We start from the raw sequence: 18,989 nt of genomic DNA on the forward strand, positions 1-18,989 counted from the left end.
TACTTTACTCCACTCTGATAAACCTCACCCTATTTTTTTGCTTAATTTAACAGCTATCTAACAGTGTCAGCAGTTTGGAGTGTAAATTGTAGCTGACAGGTTCACTTTAACACCTTCAGGCCAAATCTAATTTTGGCCTTATGGACCAAGGTCCATTTTGAAAATTTGACCTGCTTCACTTAACGATTGCCACTGCATTATTATTATACCTGCCCTGACCGCACTCACCACAGCATCTATAGGTCCTGGCAGTTGTGGTGGGTGTCTGGCTATCACTGACTGCAGAGCCCCTCTGATGATAACATGGGCACTGCTTCTGTGCCCATGTCATCCAAATCAGGTACAAAACAACAATAATTTTAGATTTCTTTAGGCAGTGTTGGGACTAAAGTATCCAAATGTGAAAGCAGACAATAGAAATAACATAAATTTTAAGTAAGTAATGTATTGCTCAGATTTGTAATGTGATTTTGGTCCAAGACTACTATTTACCACTACTCTTCAGACCCATATACCCAATCCTGTGTGAGTGAGTATGGGTTGGAGACTGGAAATAGTACATACAATGTTGGTCTTGGTTCAGTGTAACCGTCCAATGGTAATATACTGTATGTGGTGATAGTTCCTTTTACTGTGGTATTCTTTGATGACTGTCTTGATAGACGTACACATTCTTGTTTTCTGGTAAAGTTTCATGATGCAGATTCTCTGCCCGTAAGCTTTTATTTAATTTTCTCCAACAATTACAGTTTCGACAACATAAAAGCTTTGGATGCCCCAAACAAGTTAGAAAAGGTAATAAAGGAAGTTTACTGTTAAATGCATAAGATACTTTAAAGTAAAAAATCAAAACAAAAACTGCATGTCTGTTAATTGTACTGTTGACATGCATGTAAGGAAATTAGTTATTTATAAGAAAATGTTTTCTACCTTTGAAAAAGGTTACTGAAAATATCTATTGTGAATAGAGTTTAAAGGGAACCTGTCACCAGGGAAGCGGGCACAGAGCCCCAGATACTTACACTTTCCTGCAAGTTCCGCTCCTGGAACCGATCCCGGGACGGAGATATCGGCGCCCGAAGCTAGGCACATGCTGTATGCTAATCAGCAGAGATGAGTCTGATGCCCATAGAGAATGACTGGAGCCGTCATTCTCTATGGGCATTGGACTAATCTCTGCAGCGCTTCCGATAGGGATATCTTCGTCCCGCAGTTCCAGGAGTGTGACTTGAAGGAAAGAAAAAGTATCCAGGGCTGCACCGGGGGCTCGGGCGGGCTCTGCGCTCACGTATCGGGTGACAGGTTCCCTTTAATACATTTACAAACTATTTTAGAATATTGCTTTTGTCACTTTGGATATTCAAGATGGGTAGCAGAAGTTTTAAATATTTACGACAACAATAAATGTGTACAGAGGAAATTAAATCTTTTGTGCTTTGGAGGAATAGAAATAAATGGCAATAAATAGATAGCATAACATACATTAAGAGTATATATTAACCTTAAAAGTTGTGGAAATTGAATGTCCCAATTTCTATAACAAGACAACTGTTTTCAATATCTCAAAAAAGTGAAAATAATATACAGATACTGTCGAGCAAAAGTTTTTTTTTTTTTTTTTTACTTCAAAGAACTGGATAGAATATAAATACTGGAATGCAAACTGTCAACGAGTTGTTTATAAATTCGCTCATAGTGATCATCCAAAGTTCAATAACCCATAAACAAGATATGTTATCATTATTCAACATTACCTATGAATTTTCATGAATTCAGCTGTGTGCTCTTTTGATAAGCAATCAGGAGTGCAGTTCATCAAATAATTCTAACAATGCTGAATCAGAACTGGCAGAGCTCTAAGTGACAAAGTAAAATAGCAAGCTGCAATGCCTCGATTGGGCTGGTTATCCTCCAGCGCATTTTGTCAGTGTCACTTAAGTTTTTTGGTTCTCTGCTGCCGGTGTATGTCTTAATTGCTGTATCCTCATTCATGACTGGGCTTGCTCTGTTTAAATATTTATAATGTCAAAGTAAAACTAAATGAGATGTCCCTGCCCTCATTCTGCATTCAAAGCTAATTTTAAGAAGTCAATTGATGCTCAGTTTAGGAGTTTTTTTGCTCTTCTACATTAAATTTTTATGAAGCATAAACACTATCTTGTAAGACCATGATAATAGTGCTTATTTGTCATCCCAGGTAGAGAGTAAACTTTACCTAAACTTGACTTGCAGTAAAACAGTAATAAATATTCTATACAGTTTTCAAGTGAAATGCTTCCTTGCAAGCTTAATGGTCTGTGTGTGAATAGCAAATACATTTGCCTCTTCAGTATGTGTGTGTAGTATATGTCATTGTTTAGATGTAGAATCATCTTTTTATACATGTATCAACACATGTAAACAAAAAAATCTTACAATGTATGTCCTTATATTGTATTAGCCATGTATTCAATAACTTGCAAAAAGGAGGTCCGTTAATGCAAAGAAATGCGTCATCTGACCTTGGTAGTCTGCATGTGCAAACAGTCTTTAGCTGCAAAACGTGTGGGCAAGAGATGTAGCCGCAAACAATAGGCAGGTGAAGGAAAGCAGAGGACGTGTTTCCAAAAGGAGAAGAATGTGAAACCTATAGATATAGAGAAGTTAAAAGAAAAAAGGAAAAAAAAGTAACACATGCAATTTAAGAAGTTTTCGTATATGATCTTAAGGTCCCGGAATAAGCATAGGGTTATCTTAAGATGCTCATTAATACAAATAAGTGCCATGCATAGCCAAGCCATAAAAAAAAGCTTTTCCTCTTTTAAAAGCACAATGGGAGGAATTTATCAAGACCGGCCTACTGGCATATACCCATACACGTAGGTTTTAAATAAAGCCCCACCCCCATGCTCCCCCCTGCCTCCGTAGAGAGTTCTGTTGATCTGAGGATGCTGTACAAAGCAGGTGTAGATTTTTAATAGAAGGCATAAATCATAAGTCAGGCCTGGGAGGAGGCCAAGCCTCCTCCTTGCCTGTCTGCTCCCCCAGTATGGCAGTTGTGTAAGTTCCCCTAATGGCTGCATTTAAGGGGTATTTCTATCTTTACAACTATATCTAAAACATTAGATAATTAAACGTTCAGAAAAGTTGCAATTAGTTGTTACCTTTTTAGCTCTAGCTGCCTGCTAGGCCCTTTGATGTGTCTTCTGTGTTTTATAGCTGTTGTCTAGGTTCCCAACCTCTGTGTTATCAGCAGCGGCTGGGCTGATGGCTCACTCCCTGGCAACAGCATCCATCAGTGTGTACAGACTTTCCTGCTGGATACCTTATTTGAAGTAATCTATCACACTGACAGCTCCCAGTTCTTTGGAGCTGTCAGAGTTGGTGTAGCTGAGCTGAGCATAGAACAGCAATGCACAGGCAATGAATAGTCAGATTTAGACCTTAGTTTAAGGGCAGGATACCAAAGTTTTTGATGAAGAGTCAAGATAAATAGGACAATGTCGTCATTACCTAGTTCTAGACAGTGTCATCCTTGGTGAGAAGATACATCATAAGGCATGTCAAGTCGGTGTCACCCCTGCTTGCTTATGCCCCCCCCCCCCTCAAGGAGTCCAGCAGGGTGGGTTCCTCAGGGAAATTGGGTGTGCCAGATGATAACCAATTTGTAGAACATTGTCACTGGGTTAAGAGTGATGTGGTTCTGGCTGGCTGTTGATGAGTCAGTGGTTGGAAGTCTCTCAATGAGTCACTTGTTAGGGGTGATATGGTTAGTAGATTGTATGTCAGGGATTAATGCTGAGTCATGGTGATGCCTAGGAACCGTGTCAGCTGCACATGGATTTGCCGTCCCATGATGAAGTCACTTGCACTTCATCTTGGTATGCTGAAAACATGTGCAGTTTGTGTGTGTGTGTACAGTATGTCTCTATTAGTGATAAGCGAACATGCTTGTCCGAGCTTGGTACTCGTTCGAGTATTGGGGTACTCGATGGAACTCGTTACTCGGATGAGCATCTTGCGATACTCGAGAAAATCTCATCCGTTTCCTGTAAGTTTCGGTGCTTTTTCTCAGCCAATAAACATGCAGGACACTCTTTGGTACATGTGGGACCCATACATGTCGATAGCAGCGATTTGTTGGCCAGATCAGTTGACCCTGCCATGTAAAAATCTCGACCGCCGAGGCTCAGCTCACATGCATGCTGAAAGAGACTACGGACAGAGCTGCTGCTGGTCAGGGATAGCGTTAGGGAGGGAATTAGCGTTCCAGTAGGCAAGAAATACTAGCGAAACAACCAAACAACCCTTGTAAGGGCTTCAAATAATTTTTAAATTGTATTACTACAGACTGCTGGCTGGGACTTGCAGTGCAGCTACCGATTTTAGCAGCACACTGTGGTGATCGGCTGCTGGCAGAAAGGGGACGTTAGGTGTTGCATACAGACCCCTAAGAAGTGCTCAGTACTATTTTATCGGCATATTTTTAGGCATATCTAAGTTCACTACTGCTTCCACAGTGTAATGGGGGTGTCACAAAGTGTATATAGGTGCAGCCACCAACAGATTGTATCCCACAGCCCCCTAAAAACTAGTGGGCCCTCTACTATATTTCCTAATTTCTCTACTTCTTACGCAAGGCATATCTAAGTTCACTACTGCTTGTTCAGTGTAAAGGGGGTGTCACATAGTGTGTATAGGTGCACCCACCAACAGATTGTATCCCCCAGCCCCCCAAAACTAGTGGGACCACTAGTATATTTTCTGATTTCTGTATTTCTTACACAAGGCATATCTACAGTAAGTTCACTACTGCTTGCACAGTGTAAAGGGGGTGTCACATGGTGTGTATAGGTGCAGCCACCAACAGATTGTATCCCACAGCCCCCCAAAAACTAGTAGGACCACTAGTATATTTTCTGATTTCTGTATTTCTTACTCAAGGCATATCTAAGCTCCACACTGTACAGTGTCCATAAAATGGTGAACCTCAGGGGTAAGGGTTGAGGACGTGGGCGTGAGGTTCCAAGCGATGCAGTTGGCAGAGGCTGTGGTTCAGGGCACAGTGACACAGCAGCACTCATTGAGGAGGGAGCAGTGGCACACTGCACACCGCAACTGACGGGGTCTCAGGGTACACCACTATTGAAACCGCAGCAGCGTGAACAGGTGATCATGTGGATAGCGGATAATGTGTCCAGTAACTTATTCACCACCCAATCTTCCACGCAGTCCACCCACGCTACCCAAGGGAGTGGAACCCTTGCTCCAGCCATTCAGCCTCCTTCCCTACAGCCTGGCCCCTCCAGGGAAAGAAGGGATTCAGATCCACCACCACCACCACCATGCTGCCAGGAACTCTTTTCTGGACCCTTCCCTGAGTCTGAGCAACCGGAGCAGTCGATCTGTCCCGTTGCCCAAACTAAGCAGCTCACGCAGTCAGTGGGTGATGAGTGGGGACTTGCAAGCGGGGTTGGAAGAGATATCTGATGATGACAATGAGACCCGGTTGTCAGACAGTGAGGTTGTTGTCATGGATGTAACTCAAAGTAGGGAGCAGAGTGAGGAATTGGAGGAAGAGCTAGTGGATGAGGACGAGGTGACTGACCCCAGCTGGGTGAATAAGCCTAGTGAAGACAGTGCTTCTGAGGGGGAGGCAAATTCCACCCGCAGGACCGGTTAGAAGAGGAAGAGGGGTGGGCAGAGGGACACGCAGGGGCAGAATGAGTAGATCAGCAACTGTTTCACGGAGTGAAACTCCCATGGCCAGGCCAGATGTTCCCCAGTCTGGAGGTTTTTTAAAGAAAGTGCGGATGACTGACGGACTGTAGTGTGCAACGTGTGCCACGCCAAGATCAGCAGGGGAGCCACCACTACCAGCCTAACCACTACCAGCATGCGCAGGCATATGAGTGCTAAACACCCCAGTCAGTGGAACCAAGTCTGTTCAATCAGTGCAAGTCGCACCCCTGCTCCTACCCCTGTGTCACATGCTGGCTCTATCAGTCCCCCCGCCCAGGCCCCAGGCACGAGCGCCTTCCGCTCTACATGCACCCCTTTACCTCCACTATGCTCCACACCCTCCAGCAAGGTGTCCAAGCGCAGCGTTCAACTGTCCCTGCAGCAGACCTTTAAATGGAAGCGCAAATACACTGCCACTCACCCGCACGCACAAGCCTTAAATGTGCACATAGGGCAGCATCTCCAGGCTCAGCAGTTTGCCTATCGGCTGGTAGAGACAGATGCTTTTAGGAACCTCATGGCGGTGGCTGTCCCTCGGTACTTTGTCCCCAGCCGCCACTACTTTTCATGTTGTGCCGTCCCAGCCCTACATCAGCATGTGTCGGATAACATCATCCGTGCCCTGACCAACGCGGTAAGTGACGAGGTCCACCTATCCACGAACACGTGGACAAGTGCTGGCGGGAAGGGGCACTATATCTCCCTGACGGCACATTGGGTCAACTTGGTGGAGGCCGGGACAGAATTTGACCCTGGTTCCACTCATGTGCTGCCCACACCGAGGCTTGCGGGGCCTACCTCAGTCTCTCATGATTTGTATACCTCTTTCTCCTCCTCTTCTTCCTCCTCCTCTCTATCCTCCTCCTTACCCTCCATGAGCATGTCGCCTCCATATCATAGCGCTAGCTGCATCAGCACTGCGGTGGGTAAGAGCCAACAGGTGGTGTTGAAACTGCTCAGCTTAGGCGACAAGAGGCACACTGCCAAGGAGCTGTTGCAAGGCATCACGGCGCAGACAGATCTTTGGCTCAAGCCACCGAGCCTCAAACCAGGCTTGGTTGTGTGTGACAACGGGTGGACCCTGGTGGCATCCCTGCAACTCGGAAGCCTCACACATGTACCATGCCTTGCAGCGGTTCCTTAAGACCTACCCCAATTTGGCTGACTTGCTCACCAAGGTGCGGTGCATCTGTGCTCATTTCCGCAAGTCAACCACGTATGCTGCCACCCTTAGGGCTGTACAAAAGCACTTGCAACTGCAGGCCCACAGACTGCTGTGCGGAGTCAACACAGATGGTCAGCGGCGATGCCGCCATCATCAGCCTCACCATCCCGCTGCTGTGTCTGCTTCAAAGCTCCCTCAGGAGACGGGTGAAGAACATCCGCTGCTAGATAGCCATACCACCGTGACAACAGTTTCTCACCACAGAGTAGAGGATGATGAGGAGGATAAAGAAGAGGTGGAAGAGGAGCAGACTGCTGCCGCGACTGAAGAGGGTACCCATGCTCAATCCTTAGTTGTTGAGCGTGTATGGCCTGAAGAGGAGGAGGAAGGGGAAATTGAGCCTATTGAGCAGAGGGAGTTCTTGCGTGTTGTCACCTGGCGCACATGGCTGACTTTGTTAGGCTGTCTTTCCCATGACCCTCTGGTTAAAAAATATTTTGGGCAACACCGATTACTGGGTGTTCACCCTCCTGGACCCTCGGTACGAACGGAACTTTGCCACTCTTATTCCTGCTGAGAAACGCAGTATGAGAGTGAATCAATGTCAATAGGCCCTGGTGCAGAAGCTGAAAATATACTTCCCATCTGACACCACTAGCGCCAGAGGATGTAGTTCTGTGGTCCAAAGAGTGGGGGAGAGGAGGGCTGGAGCAGGCAGCTTGTCAATGGGCAGGGGAACACTCTCCAAGGCCTTTGACAGTTTCATGGCACCCCAGCAAGACTATTTTAACCGTCCCCAGTCTAGATAGAGTAGGGGGGAGGCCTTCAGAAAAGTGGTGAGGGAGTACTTTGCTGACCACACAAACATCCTTCCCGATCACTCTGCATACAACTGCTGGGTTGCAAAACTGGATACGTGGCCCAAACTGGCGCTTTACGCCTTGGAGGTGCTGTGCTGCCCTGCCGCTAGCGTGCTGTCAGAGTGGGTCTTAGGTGCAGCTGGTGCCATCATCACTGATAAGCGCACCTGCCTGTCAACTGACAGCGCTGACAGGCTGACGTTCATAAAAATGAACAAAGCCTGGATTTCACCTGAATTCAACTGTCCACCTGGGTAAAGTAGTTCAACATGAAGATTCTTGGTATCTCCTCTGCCATGCTGTCTGGACTAATTTTTTGGACCCCCGGACGAAGGCAACGAAACGCGCGTCGGGGTGGTGGCTTCCTGGAGGATACACACTGTATTTTACCGCAAAAGGTATCTGGCTGGATCTCTAGATGTGGTGGGGCAATAATATTAGATGAAGGGTGGACAAGAGATTTAGTAACTGGCTGTAGGTTTACTCTATGAATTCAATGCACTAGCACTTTGTTTTTTTATACATTTATATATAGTGTCCTACTGGGTGATTTTTTTAGAAAATATCCCCCTGTTTTGTGATGTATGTTGTTGGTCAGGGATTCCAGCACATGTAATTTGGTAATAATAGAAACACCTCCAGGATAGTCGCCGTTCTTTTTAATGTTTGGTCTGTCTCTCTTTTTTTATATAAATTGTTTTAATATATATTCAATAAAGATATAAAAGTTTTTGGCTACGAAAAATCTGCATCTGTTTTCTTTTTTGGTTGTGTTCTGTAGTAGCTGTAGTAGCAGTACAACGACCATTTGCAATAGACCTAGATTTATTAGTACGTATACCTTTATAGGGACACAGGCATTGCAGACAGACAAAACCGTGAACTTAATTTTTTGGAGGCTCACTTGTTACCTCACTCACTTTTAATGGTTCTCTGTGTCCTCACTGCCATGCTGTCGGCATCAGGTGTACCCTTGATGGTGACTGACAGCTGGCCTAGCCAGTTAGCTGTCAGCACCTAGGTTTGTGCCCACTATAAATCCCTGCCCCTGTCCTCACTCCAATTTTTTGGTGGGCTCACTTGCTATCTCACTCACTTTTAATGGTTCTCTGTGTCCTCATTGCCATGCTCTGACTTCACTACGTCTGCGGAGGAGTGGGACTGGTTGCCGGAGGCCCGCTGGTCGCATTCCCGGCAACCAGCCAGCTGTGTTATATATATATAATTTTTTTTTTTGTGTGTAGCCGCAGGCCAGGGCCTCACCACACTCAGTCGATCGGCATCAGGTGTACCCTTGATGGTGACTGACAACTGGCCTAGCTAGTTAGCTGTCAGCACCTAGGTTCGTGTCCACTATAAATCCCGGCCCCTGGCCTCACTCCAATTTTTTGGGAGGCTCACTTGTTTCCTCACTCACTTTTTTTTTTTAAACTGTTTATTTCACAATTTTTTAAGTTTTATAATAACAAAAAACATGTAATACACAGAATCCTCGTACAGGGCATGGCATACAAACGTTACACTGAAGATCAATAAGCAGGATTTCAGCAGTACTTCTGTATATATCAGGAGGGAATGAGTTTTCAGTTTTCCTTAGAGTGGAGGAGGGCAAGACAGTTCCCTCACATTGATCCTACTATAAGGAAGTATGAAAAAGGTAATACCAAATGTATGAGTATTCAGCCTTTGAATATTCTGGACTCCAGGATGTTGTTTAACTAAAACATTCAGTAACCAGAACTATAAAAGGAAACCGGCTAAAGAAAAAAGAAGCCAAGAGAACAACAAACATCCGACCGGACATCTCTTGTCACAAGAGCAATTCCAACATAAATCAGGGACCTGTAGGAAAATACAATGCAGTATGTCTAGTGTGTGGTACCAGAAAAGCAAAAGTTTATATTGGTTTTCTTCAAATGACACACAGGACGAGGATTTTGCTGCCTTTGACCAGACTATTTGCCAGGTCTCTCTAGGCAAGGTTCTACCAAGATAGGATTCCCATTTAGTCATGTAGCTATGTCGGGCAGCAGGGGAATCTAGATGGGGGGCTAGAAAACCATAAATGTCGGAAATCAGCCCTCTGGTGGACACTGCACATTTACAAAGCCATTCAAAGGGGGTAGATTTAGATGCCGATTCAGAGCCAAAGAGGGTTTTCACCAAGTGGGAAAGTACCACACTTGCTTCCTTACTCACTTTTAATGGTTCTCTGTGTGCTCACTGCCATGCTGTGTCTGGCCTAATTTTTTGGAGGCTCACAGGCTACAGCTTTTACTTTGGTCAATCTGTCCTCATCGCCATGCTGTCAGGCTAAATTTTGGGGTGGTTCATAAGCTACCTCTGTTTAAATGGTTCCCTGTGTTCTCACCGCAATGTTGTGTCAGGCTAAATTTTAGGATTGGTTCATATACTACCTCTGTTTTAATGGTTCCCTGTGATCTCATCGCCATGATGTTACAGGCTAAGTTTTTGCGTGGTTCATCATATGCTACCTCTCTTTTAATGGTTCCATGTGTCCTCACCGCCATACTGTGTCAGGCTAGGTTTTTGGGTGGTTCATATGATACCTCTGTTTTAATGGTTCCCTGTGTTCTCACTGCCATGCTGTGTCAGGCTAAGTTTTTGGGTGGTTCGTATGCCTACCTCTGTTTTAACCAAAAATGCTCGAGTTTCCTATTGACTTCAATGAGGTTCGTTACTCGAAACAAGCACACGAGTATCGGGAGATATTCGTCTCAAATAACGAGCACCCGAGCATTTTAGTATTCGCTGATCACTAATCTCTATCTGTCTATCTGAAATGATAAATATTTAGTTTAAATGTTTGTGTTTTAGGAAAGTTGCTTTATTTTGTTTACACTGTCCTCACTATTTCCCTATACAGTATCTGCATAGATTGAAGACCTTTTTACGCTTGCATACATGTTTTCACAGTACAGAAACGTGTACAACATTGTCTTGGGTTCCTCATGAGACTTTGTTAAATAATGAAAACTGAATTGTAGATAGTATAGAGAACATTGTCAAGCTAGAGTATAAAAGCAGCTTGTGTGCATTGGGGAGAAGAATGTGAATAACATGGTGATTTAATAAAGGAATGTTCAAAAATGAAGAAAACCCATCTGACAGGGCATGTTGTCTAGTACAGTAAATAGAGACTAAATTCTAATGAAATCACCTCTTTATTCATTTTTATCCACCAACATGTAGGGCAGCTTGTCTATTTGCACATATTAGATTACTTATGAGAAGCTGACACCTTCATCATGCCCTTTAAAGGGGTTCTTAATAGACACAAATGTGTTCAATACATTGCTTTAATCACATTATATTACTTAGCAATATAGCTTAATTTAAAAAAAATATATATATACATTTGTACTTCCATTGTCTGGAAGCAGTAATGGCCCCCTCTGCTGCCATTAATGTTTGTGTTGCAAATTGCTGGGCTAAACCCTGCAGTTCCCTATCCCCTGTTAGTGTGCTGTATATTATGTACAGTACCTGGGTGCTATCACTGCTCACACTGCTTCTAGCACATGCTGTGATTGATAACTTTTGACATGCCTGATGACATCAAAGAAGGGAATTCGGCAGCAGCCAAGAAATCTTCAAAAAAGCTTTAATGCACATCCCGGTTAAAGCGACATTTTGACCACACTTGGTCTTTGTCAAGCATACAATCAAAGTGTAACACAGCATGGTATACTGTATATGTGCAGTAAAAGGACAGGACACCAATCACTACTGTAGTTAGATAAAAAATCTGGTAACCGGATTGAGGTAAATGGAATAGATGTGGTACTTTAGAAGAACATGCATAGTAATCACATCATCATAAACTGTTAGGAATATTGATAACTTGTAACAATGGGGATCCTGTCCTTTATCTAACAACTATTTAAATAAGGGGTAAATATGCAAGGAAAACAGACATTAGATCCAACAATATGAATCAATATAAGGTATATACAAAGAGACATACACAACTGATATGTAATAGCTGAACTAATAACACCAAAAATTAATAAATGAAGCCAGTGCATATACTACATACACCTAGAAGCCAGGTTTTATGGATCGCTGCGACCACAGAAAGGAAGTCAGTAACTGCCAAGCTGTGACACGTTAGTGAAAGCTGCAGGGCGTCCGAGAAGGCATTTAGGACCGGAAGTGACGTAGCTGCACACACTGAAACGCTACGGAAAGCCGGGAGCCAGCCTTCATGCGTTGTCAAGGGAAGCAGTTACGTGCTGTCAGTCTACATACTTTCAGCCTGTTATTACCAACACAGAGCGATTCTAGATTCTTGAGGCAGAGTGGAGAATAAATAAAGCGTACACAAAGCCTGTGAGAAATGTGTGTGGGTCTGTCATGATCAACTTCCTGAGAGACATTTCTGTGTGTGTACCCCCTGGGTAATATATGTGACCAGGCAAAAGTTATTTATACTTAAAGGTTAGAATTAAAGGCATAATTACAGGATGGCTCAGCTTAGTATTAAACCTAGTGCCAGAATGATTGGCTCGATTTCAGGATTGCTTTTAATATAGATAATTATAATGAAGTTCTATAACTTTCAAAATCTTAATCAACAGGGGATGTCAAATAAGCACGTTTGCAATTTACATTCATTATTTGTTTAAGTTATCAAGGCAAACACAAGACTTTATCGAGAACATTTATTAAGTCTGACGTTTTTTGTGTCAGGCTTAAAAATGTCCCTGCAGCGCCGAGGCTGTGAGGATTTATGTAGGGGCACAATGCCTATACATAATTCCCATGTGCATCAGAGCCCCTCTGTGAGCACAAAGTGAAACATACACCAGCTTAGAGCAGAAAAATGTTAAATGCAGCGCATGCAGAGGCTGCACCCCCTGTTCTATCCTCTCCCTGCCCCTCTGGTGTTGGTGGGTCCGAAGCGAATAAAATCTCAAAAACAGCATCATGGCAAATGACACTAACGCCTTAATGGTTATTGCGATAACTCCTTTACAAAGGAGTTGTGTATAGCTAAAGAGATTCTTTTTTTGTTTGCCTGCATGTTTTGTTTTATAAATTATGCTAATCATAGTTTTCCATTGAGAATTGGCTCATTTACATCAATTACTGCTCACTAAATCTAAGGCACAAGGGAAATCTGAAGATCTACCAAGATTAAATGTTTCAACAATTAAACAGTTTCTAGCTTCAATAATGAAAGTCTTGGCATCATATAGATACTATTAACCTGCTGACAATCGAATCTGTGGAATATGAAGGGTATTTATTTTTATGTATTTTTTACTTTTTTTTGCAAAAAAAAAAAAAGCTAAATTGTGTATGTGGCTTAATATAGAGGTCATATGGGCAAAGCTGAAATGTAAACAAGTTGTGTAGAATTTAAAAGCAGCCTTTCTGAAGTTCAGAGCAATGTCAAGCATCTAAATAAAATCAGAGTTTTCCTCTTTATATAGTGAGATACTGCACTACTTTTAATGTTGGGATGTTAGTTCCCTAGTGTATGTTTTAATTTATAAATAGGTAATCTTAACATTTAAAAGCAGTTTAAGATAATGAACCTTGCAGGTGGTCCGAAGTGAGGCGCATGGTTGCACTCGAGATTTTGCCAAGTTTCACCTGAGCTATTATTACTACAAATGGCTCACAGTTTCTATAACCTTGTTATATGCGATACCTTCCAACAAATGTATTGATGTATTTTTCTTTTTACAATTATATAGCAACCATTCACAAAATGTAATGTACATTAGGAAATCTTCTAAATTTTATATATTTTTACTATAATTTATGCCTACATGCAAATTTGTTGTATATTTAGTATAGAAGAAACCGGTCCCCCTTTGTGGCATGCCTGTCCCTATGCCCACCTACTTGGTGAGCGCAGTGCAGGTCCATCAAACAGTCACAAATTGGGGAAAAGTTTGCTACTTTTTGCTTGGTCTGTACCTATGACAGTCTTAATACATTTGGATCATGGTATCTGAGTGTTTAAAGGGAACCAATCAACCCAAACTGAACTGCTGTATACAGCTTCTGTAGCAGCCACAACACGTACTGGCCGCAACTGCAGCAGTAGCTGCATACCCGAAAAAAGCGGATTAATCCCCTGGGCGTGTGACGGGCATCGTCGGGAAAGTAGTCACCTGGGCTGCTCCCCACCCGTTTCTAGTCACCGTTCTTTGCCTGTCAACGTGTTCTGAGAGGATGAATGACAGACAGAGAGGTCCTTTTCTGTCCTTCTTTTCGGGTATACAGTAGTAGGTACGTGCTGTGGCTGCTGCAGGAGCAGTGTACAGCAGTTCAGGGAACCATATCATCTCAATTGGGCTGATTGGTTCCTTTTAGATGGTCGCTATTCAGCTAAAGGTTGCCTACATGCACAAATAGGACTTACAACTATATGTGGACAAAGAAGGGACTAAATACTATATAGCAGTGATTAGGGGGGCTAACTACTATATGGAACCACATAGGGGGCCTCAGTAGTAACTGAAAGCTCAATTGCCTAAATCATGGGTCTCCATACTCTGGCCCTCTAGCTGTTGTCGAAACCACAACTCCCTGTGAGTTCTGTGGTGTATTTATTTAACTAGAGATGGCACCAGTGTGCACTATGCTTCTAATAGGACAATATTGTGCCTGGAAACCTTGGGTTCTGATATTCATTTTATACTTTGTCTATATAGTGCTATATGTTAAGTGCCTCTTTATTGCAACAGTATCCCATAAGAGCAGTGACCTCTTTCAGCAGGATAGTGGCACACTGCAAAATTGGAAAGAAATGGTTTGATGAACAAAGAGCTCAAGCATCTATGGGCTGTGCAGGAAAAACAAATCCCATCCATTTAGTCCTTACCTTGCAACTTACAGAACTCAAAGTCTTCGTGCCAGATCCAAAAGGACACCCTTTGGATGTTTTTTGGAGTCAATGCCGTCAATGTGTCAGACCAGTTTTGGTGAATTAAGGAGGGTCTGCTTAAGAGTTTATGAATGTATACTGCCTAATCATATACTGTATGTGGCTAAAAGTTTAATAGGTGTTTTTTTTTAACATACCATTTTACTATTTTCTTCTATTTCAGGTTGGGATTCCCCATGATGATTGTTTCCACCACAATTGGAATGAGCTATTTGTTGGTGTCACATGTTTTGTTGAACTGGAATTCATGAGTTATAGTACAAGAGAAGACTGTTACTTCAACATCATAAATCTATGATTGTAAATGAAGGTGGAATTACTGACTCCTGCTATGTACAGGAAAAAACCATATTGAACAATACTTTGGGTCTTTTACATTAAAGGCTTTTGGCAACCTAAAAAAAAATTGTATTACATTGTACTTATTTTAGCATGAAAAACATTTTGTCAATAAGCCCTATGTCTAAAATATTGCTCAGTTGCCCTTCTGCAGTGTATATGTTTTCATATAATGGTACAGGATGCTCTGTCCAGTTCACAATCAAATCTTTCAGACAAACTGTCTGACAATCTGGTCTCCAGCCTCTCTGCTCCCTTAAACAGTCTTCTACATTGATTTATGATCAAAATAATCTGCTCAGTAATTGTCTTAGAAGATCATTCAGGAGAGGATAGAGGGGGCTGGAAAACAAGTTGTCAGAAAGCTAGCCTGACAGGAAAAAGGAGAAAAAGAAAATGGCAATAAGTACAATGTAATAATAAACAGACTGCGTCCAAAGGTATTCATAACCTTTGCATTATGAAGTTGAAGAGAAGTCGCCTGTGCAATATGAATGTCATGCTTACAATAAAAATATTTGCACCTAGGCAAACAGATGATGTATAATTTAATGGCCCACATTTAATTACCGAGAGTAATAAAAAACTACATGAATAAATTCAATGAATGTCAATATTTTCCCAATTAAATAATTACTGTTCGGTTATATTTTCTCAGTATGGTTTTCTCCAACCAAATAATTAGGTGGTCAAACCAATGACCTGTAAGGGACACAATGCAGTAAAAAGCTACATTGTTACCCCTAAATAATTTTTTTTTTTTTGGTTGTTGAATCCTTACAAATTTTGTAACTGTAAGCAAAACATGAACATGTAATTTGTCTCTGTTGATAAGGTTTTATGCCAATGGAGCATAATATGCACATGCATGTGTTGCAATAAAGAAGATTTTGTATCTTTTCAGAGCAAAAAAGAAAATAAAGCTGAATTTGGACCCATTACATGTGTCTGTATATGCCTCTATTTAAAAGCATTAACTGGGGGTGATGTTTTTATAACCACATTTACTATGACAATACTATTACAGTTCATTGCAAAAATGGTAATCTCTCTGTTTAAAATGATTGTTGATCAATAAGTCTCTTACTTTTTATTTATATTTGCATGTTATTTAGGCATGTTATAAAGTTACATAGGTTGGGGCTTAAGGCCATGTTTTACACAATATTTCCATCAGTCTTTTTTAAACAAAAACCAGGAGTGGTTTGAAAACACAGAAGCTGTGCAAATCTTCCCATTAAAATTTTGTCCTATCAGTTCCACTCTTTGTTTTGGTTGAAAAAAGACTGGACAAAATACTGACAAATACTACGTGTGAACATAGCCAGAAGATTATGTATTGCATAGACACTTTTTTCTTATCTGCTTCTATTTTATGACTTGTAATTTTGGACATTATTATGGAGAATGCCATCTTGTCTAACAAGTTTCCAACAGCATTGAGTGACATACTTTATAGCAAGCCTCATGGACATATACAAAGAATAGGGACTGTGTCTAAGGCAAATTTGTGGGCATGCTCTGTTGGCTAATTCCACAGGAGAGAGGTGACACAAGTACATAGATGACAGTGTGCACAAAATAGCTGCTCACAACTCTGTGTCCTGTCACTTTACTCCTGTGGATGTGGAGCACAGTAGAAACCAAGTGTCAGGAGAACCAAAACTGCAGGGGAGCGAGGAGGGTAAGTACATATATATATATTTTTTTATCATTCAGCCTGTGCATAGTTATAAAAAATAAAATGAAAATAAAATCCCTTAAACATGAGAAGATGTCAATGACTTAACGGAGGGATGGGTCATGTGGCGCTACAAATGTGAAGACTCGCCCAGGTGGCACCAACAATGAAAAAAGATTTTCCACTGGACTAAGCCCCAAGAAAATTTATTATACAGTAAGGTTTGAAAACTGCAGAATTTAGGCATCAAAGCTGTGTAGAGAAGTGCTCATACAGAAGGGGGGGGGGGCAGTATCACGTTATCATAACCAGCCATTATACAACAAATAAAAACTAGATGAATCTTTGAATATTGCAACACTTAAGCAATGATTTTGTGGGTATCGTGGTGGCTCAGTGGTTAGAAATAATGCTTTGCAGTGCTGAAGTCCTGGCTTCACATCCCATGCAAGAGATTGTATGTTCTCGCCAAGTTTGCATGGTTGAACCCTGGTTTGCACCCACAGTCCAAAACATGCAGATAGGTGAGTTTTTAACCAGAGTGGAGACATGTATTAAATTGTGGTATGACTAGTTATGTAAAGCACTGTATAAGTTGGTGCTATATGAATAAAGGAGATTATTGTTGGTGTTAAGCATAAATGTCAACATAATCCTGATGGCCAACATATTATCACTTCCCTTATAGCACATAAACACTGAAGAAAACAAAAAATATTGTTTCACCCCCACCTCCATAGAATAATTGTTGTATTCTGTGGGGCTATTCAGACACCGCACCAATCCTTTGTGTGGTCTTGCAACTTAGTTCTATTAGAATTTGTGAAGCTGAACTGTAATTGAAAACACAACCTGAGGACAGTTTAAAAAAAAACAAAACTGAATTTACTATTCATATGGTCGGTGACTTTTACCGTATAAAGAGGTTATCCAGGCTTATGAAAACAGTTTTGTAGCGCCATTCTATTGAAGTGAGTGGAGTTCTGCCAACACTCACAACCTTAAGACAGGTGTGGTACCCATACACAGAGATCGACCCTTTAAAGGGGTACTCAAGCGAAAATATTTTTCTTTCAAATCAACTGGTTGTTAGAAAGTTATGTAGATTTGTAATTTACTTTTATTTTTTAAAAAAAGTCTTGTCTTCCAGTACTTATCAGCTGTTGTATGTCCTGCAGGAAGTGGTGTATTCTTTTCAGTCTGACACAGTGCTCACTGCTGACATCTGTCAGACAGAAAATGTCCACAGCAGTAGCAAATTCCCATAGAAAACCTTTCCTGCTCTACAGTTCCTGTCTTGGACAAAGATATCAGCAGAGAGCACTGTGTCACACTAAAAAGAAAAGAACTCTTCCTGCAGGACATATAGTAGCTGATAAGTATGGGAAGACTTTAGATTTTTAAACAGAAGTAAATCACAAATCTATATAACTTTATAATATATAATCTGAAACCAGTTTATTTGAAAAAGTTTTTTGCCGGAGTACCTCTTTAAGTATTATATTGTACAGTTAGCAAAGACTTCAGAAGAAAAGGGCTGACATTATTATTTAGAATTTATGAAAGCCTGGAAATGAGTCAACAGTGCAGGCAGTAGGGCAAGCAAGAGCTGTCATTGGTGCTCCTTTCCTGACCTGTATTACCAACCCCTCCTAACAGGAGATATTCCTGACAATTGGAAAATGGGAGTTATTATACCCATCCAAAAGATAGGTAGTAGGGAAGGGCCCAGTAAGTAGGCCAATGAGCTTAACATCTGTAGCAGAAAAGTAATGGATACTCTTTTAAAAGAAACAACAACTTGACGGACCCAAACCAGCATGGGTGTACTGAAGAATCATGTAGGACTAATCTTATCGATTTCTTTGACTACAGAATGTCACAAAAAGGATGAATGAAGGTGGCACTTTGCATATCAACTATCTATGCAGTAACCTTGGGTTGCTTGGTGTTGGAATTAGCAGTGCATTAGGTTTACTGACTAGGCACTTATCACAGTGGCCAGGAGTGGTTTGCCCACCCCTGGGTATACTGATACACGGCTTTGGAAAACAGGTGCAGGTGTGAGGATGGAGTGGTCACAGAGTCCAAGTTCTTAAACAAGTTAAACAGTTTACTTAAAACTTTAGTGCAATACAAAATTTGTATCTGGCAACAAGGTGCAATAATATGAAAAGAATAGTCTTTCTCTTAGTGGACAACACAGAGGACTTAAGTTGTGTACTTGAGGTATATAAGTAGGTTCTGTGTACTTGGTTTTCTTAGTAGGTTAGAGTTTTGATGGGACTTGACTTGTGA

The 18,989-nt window shown here is 41.7% G+C and overlaps 1 protein-coding gene across 1 annotated transcript in view; it reads left to right on the forward strand.

The window, feature by feature from the left end:
* OCA2 (OCA2 melanosomal transmembrane protein) overlaps window positions 1–15,028 on the forward strand; it is a 184,038-nt gene extending 169,010 nt beyond the window's left edge. Inside the window, exon 23 of the mRNA XM_069972387.1 lies at window positions 14,835–15,028. Within this exon, the coding sequence (XP_069828488.1) occupies window positions 14,835–14,922 (88 nt within the window). The 3' untranslated portion in view covers window positions 14,923–15,028. The remainder of the gene's footprint in view (window positions 1–14,834) is intronic.
* The last annotated feature ends 3,961 nt before the right edge of the window (window positions 15,029–18,989 follow it).

The sequence above is a fragment of the Dendropsophus ebraccatus genome, chromosome 5, assembly GCF_027789765.1.
Source record: "Dendropsophus ebraccatus isolate aDenEbr1 chromosome 5, aDenEbr1.pat, whole genome shotgun sequence".
NCBI lineage: Eukaryota > Metazoa > Chordata > Amphibia > Anura > Hylidae > Dendropsophus > Dendropsophus ebraccatus.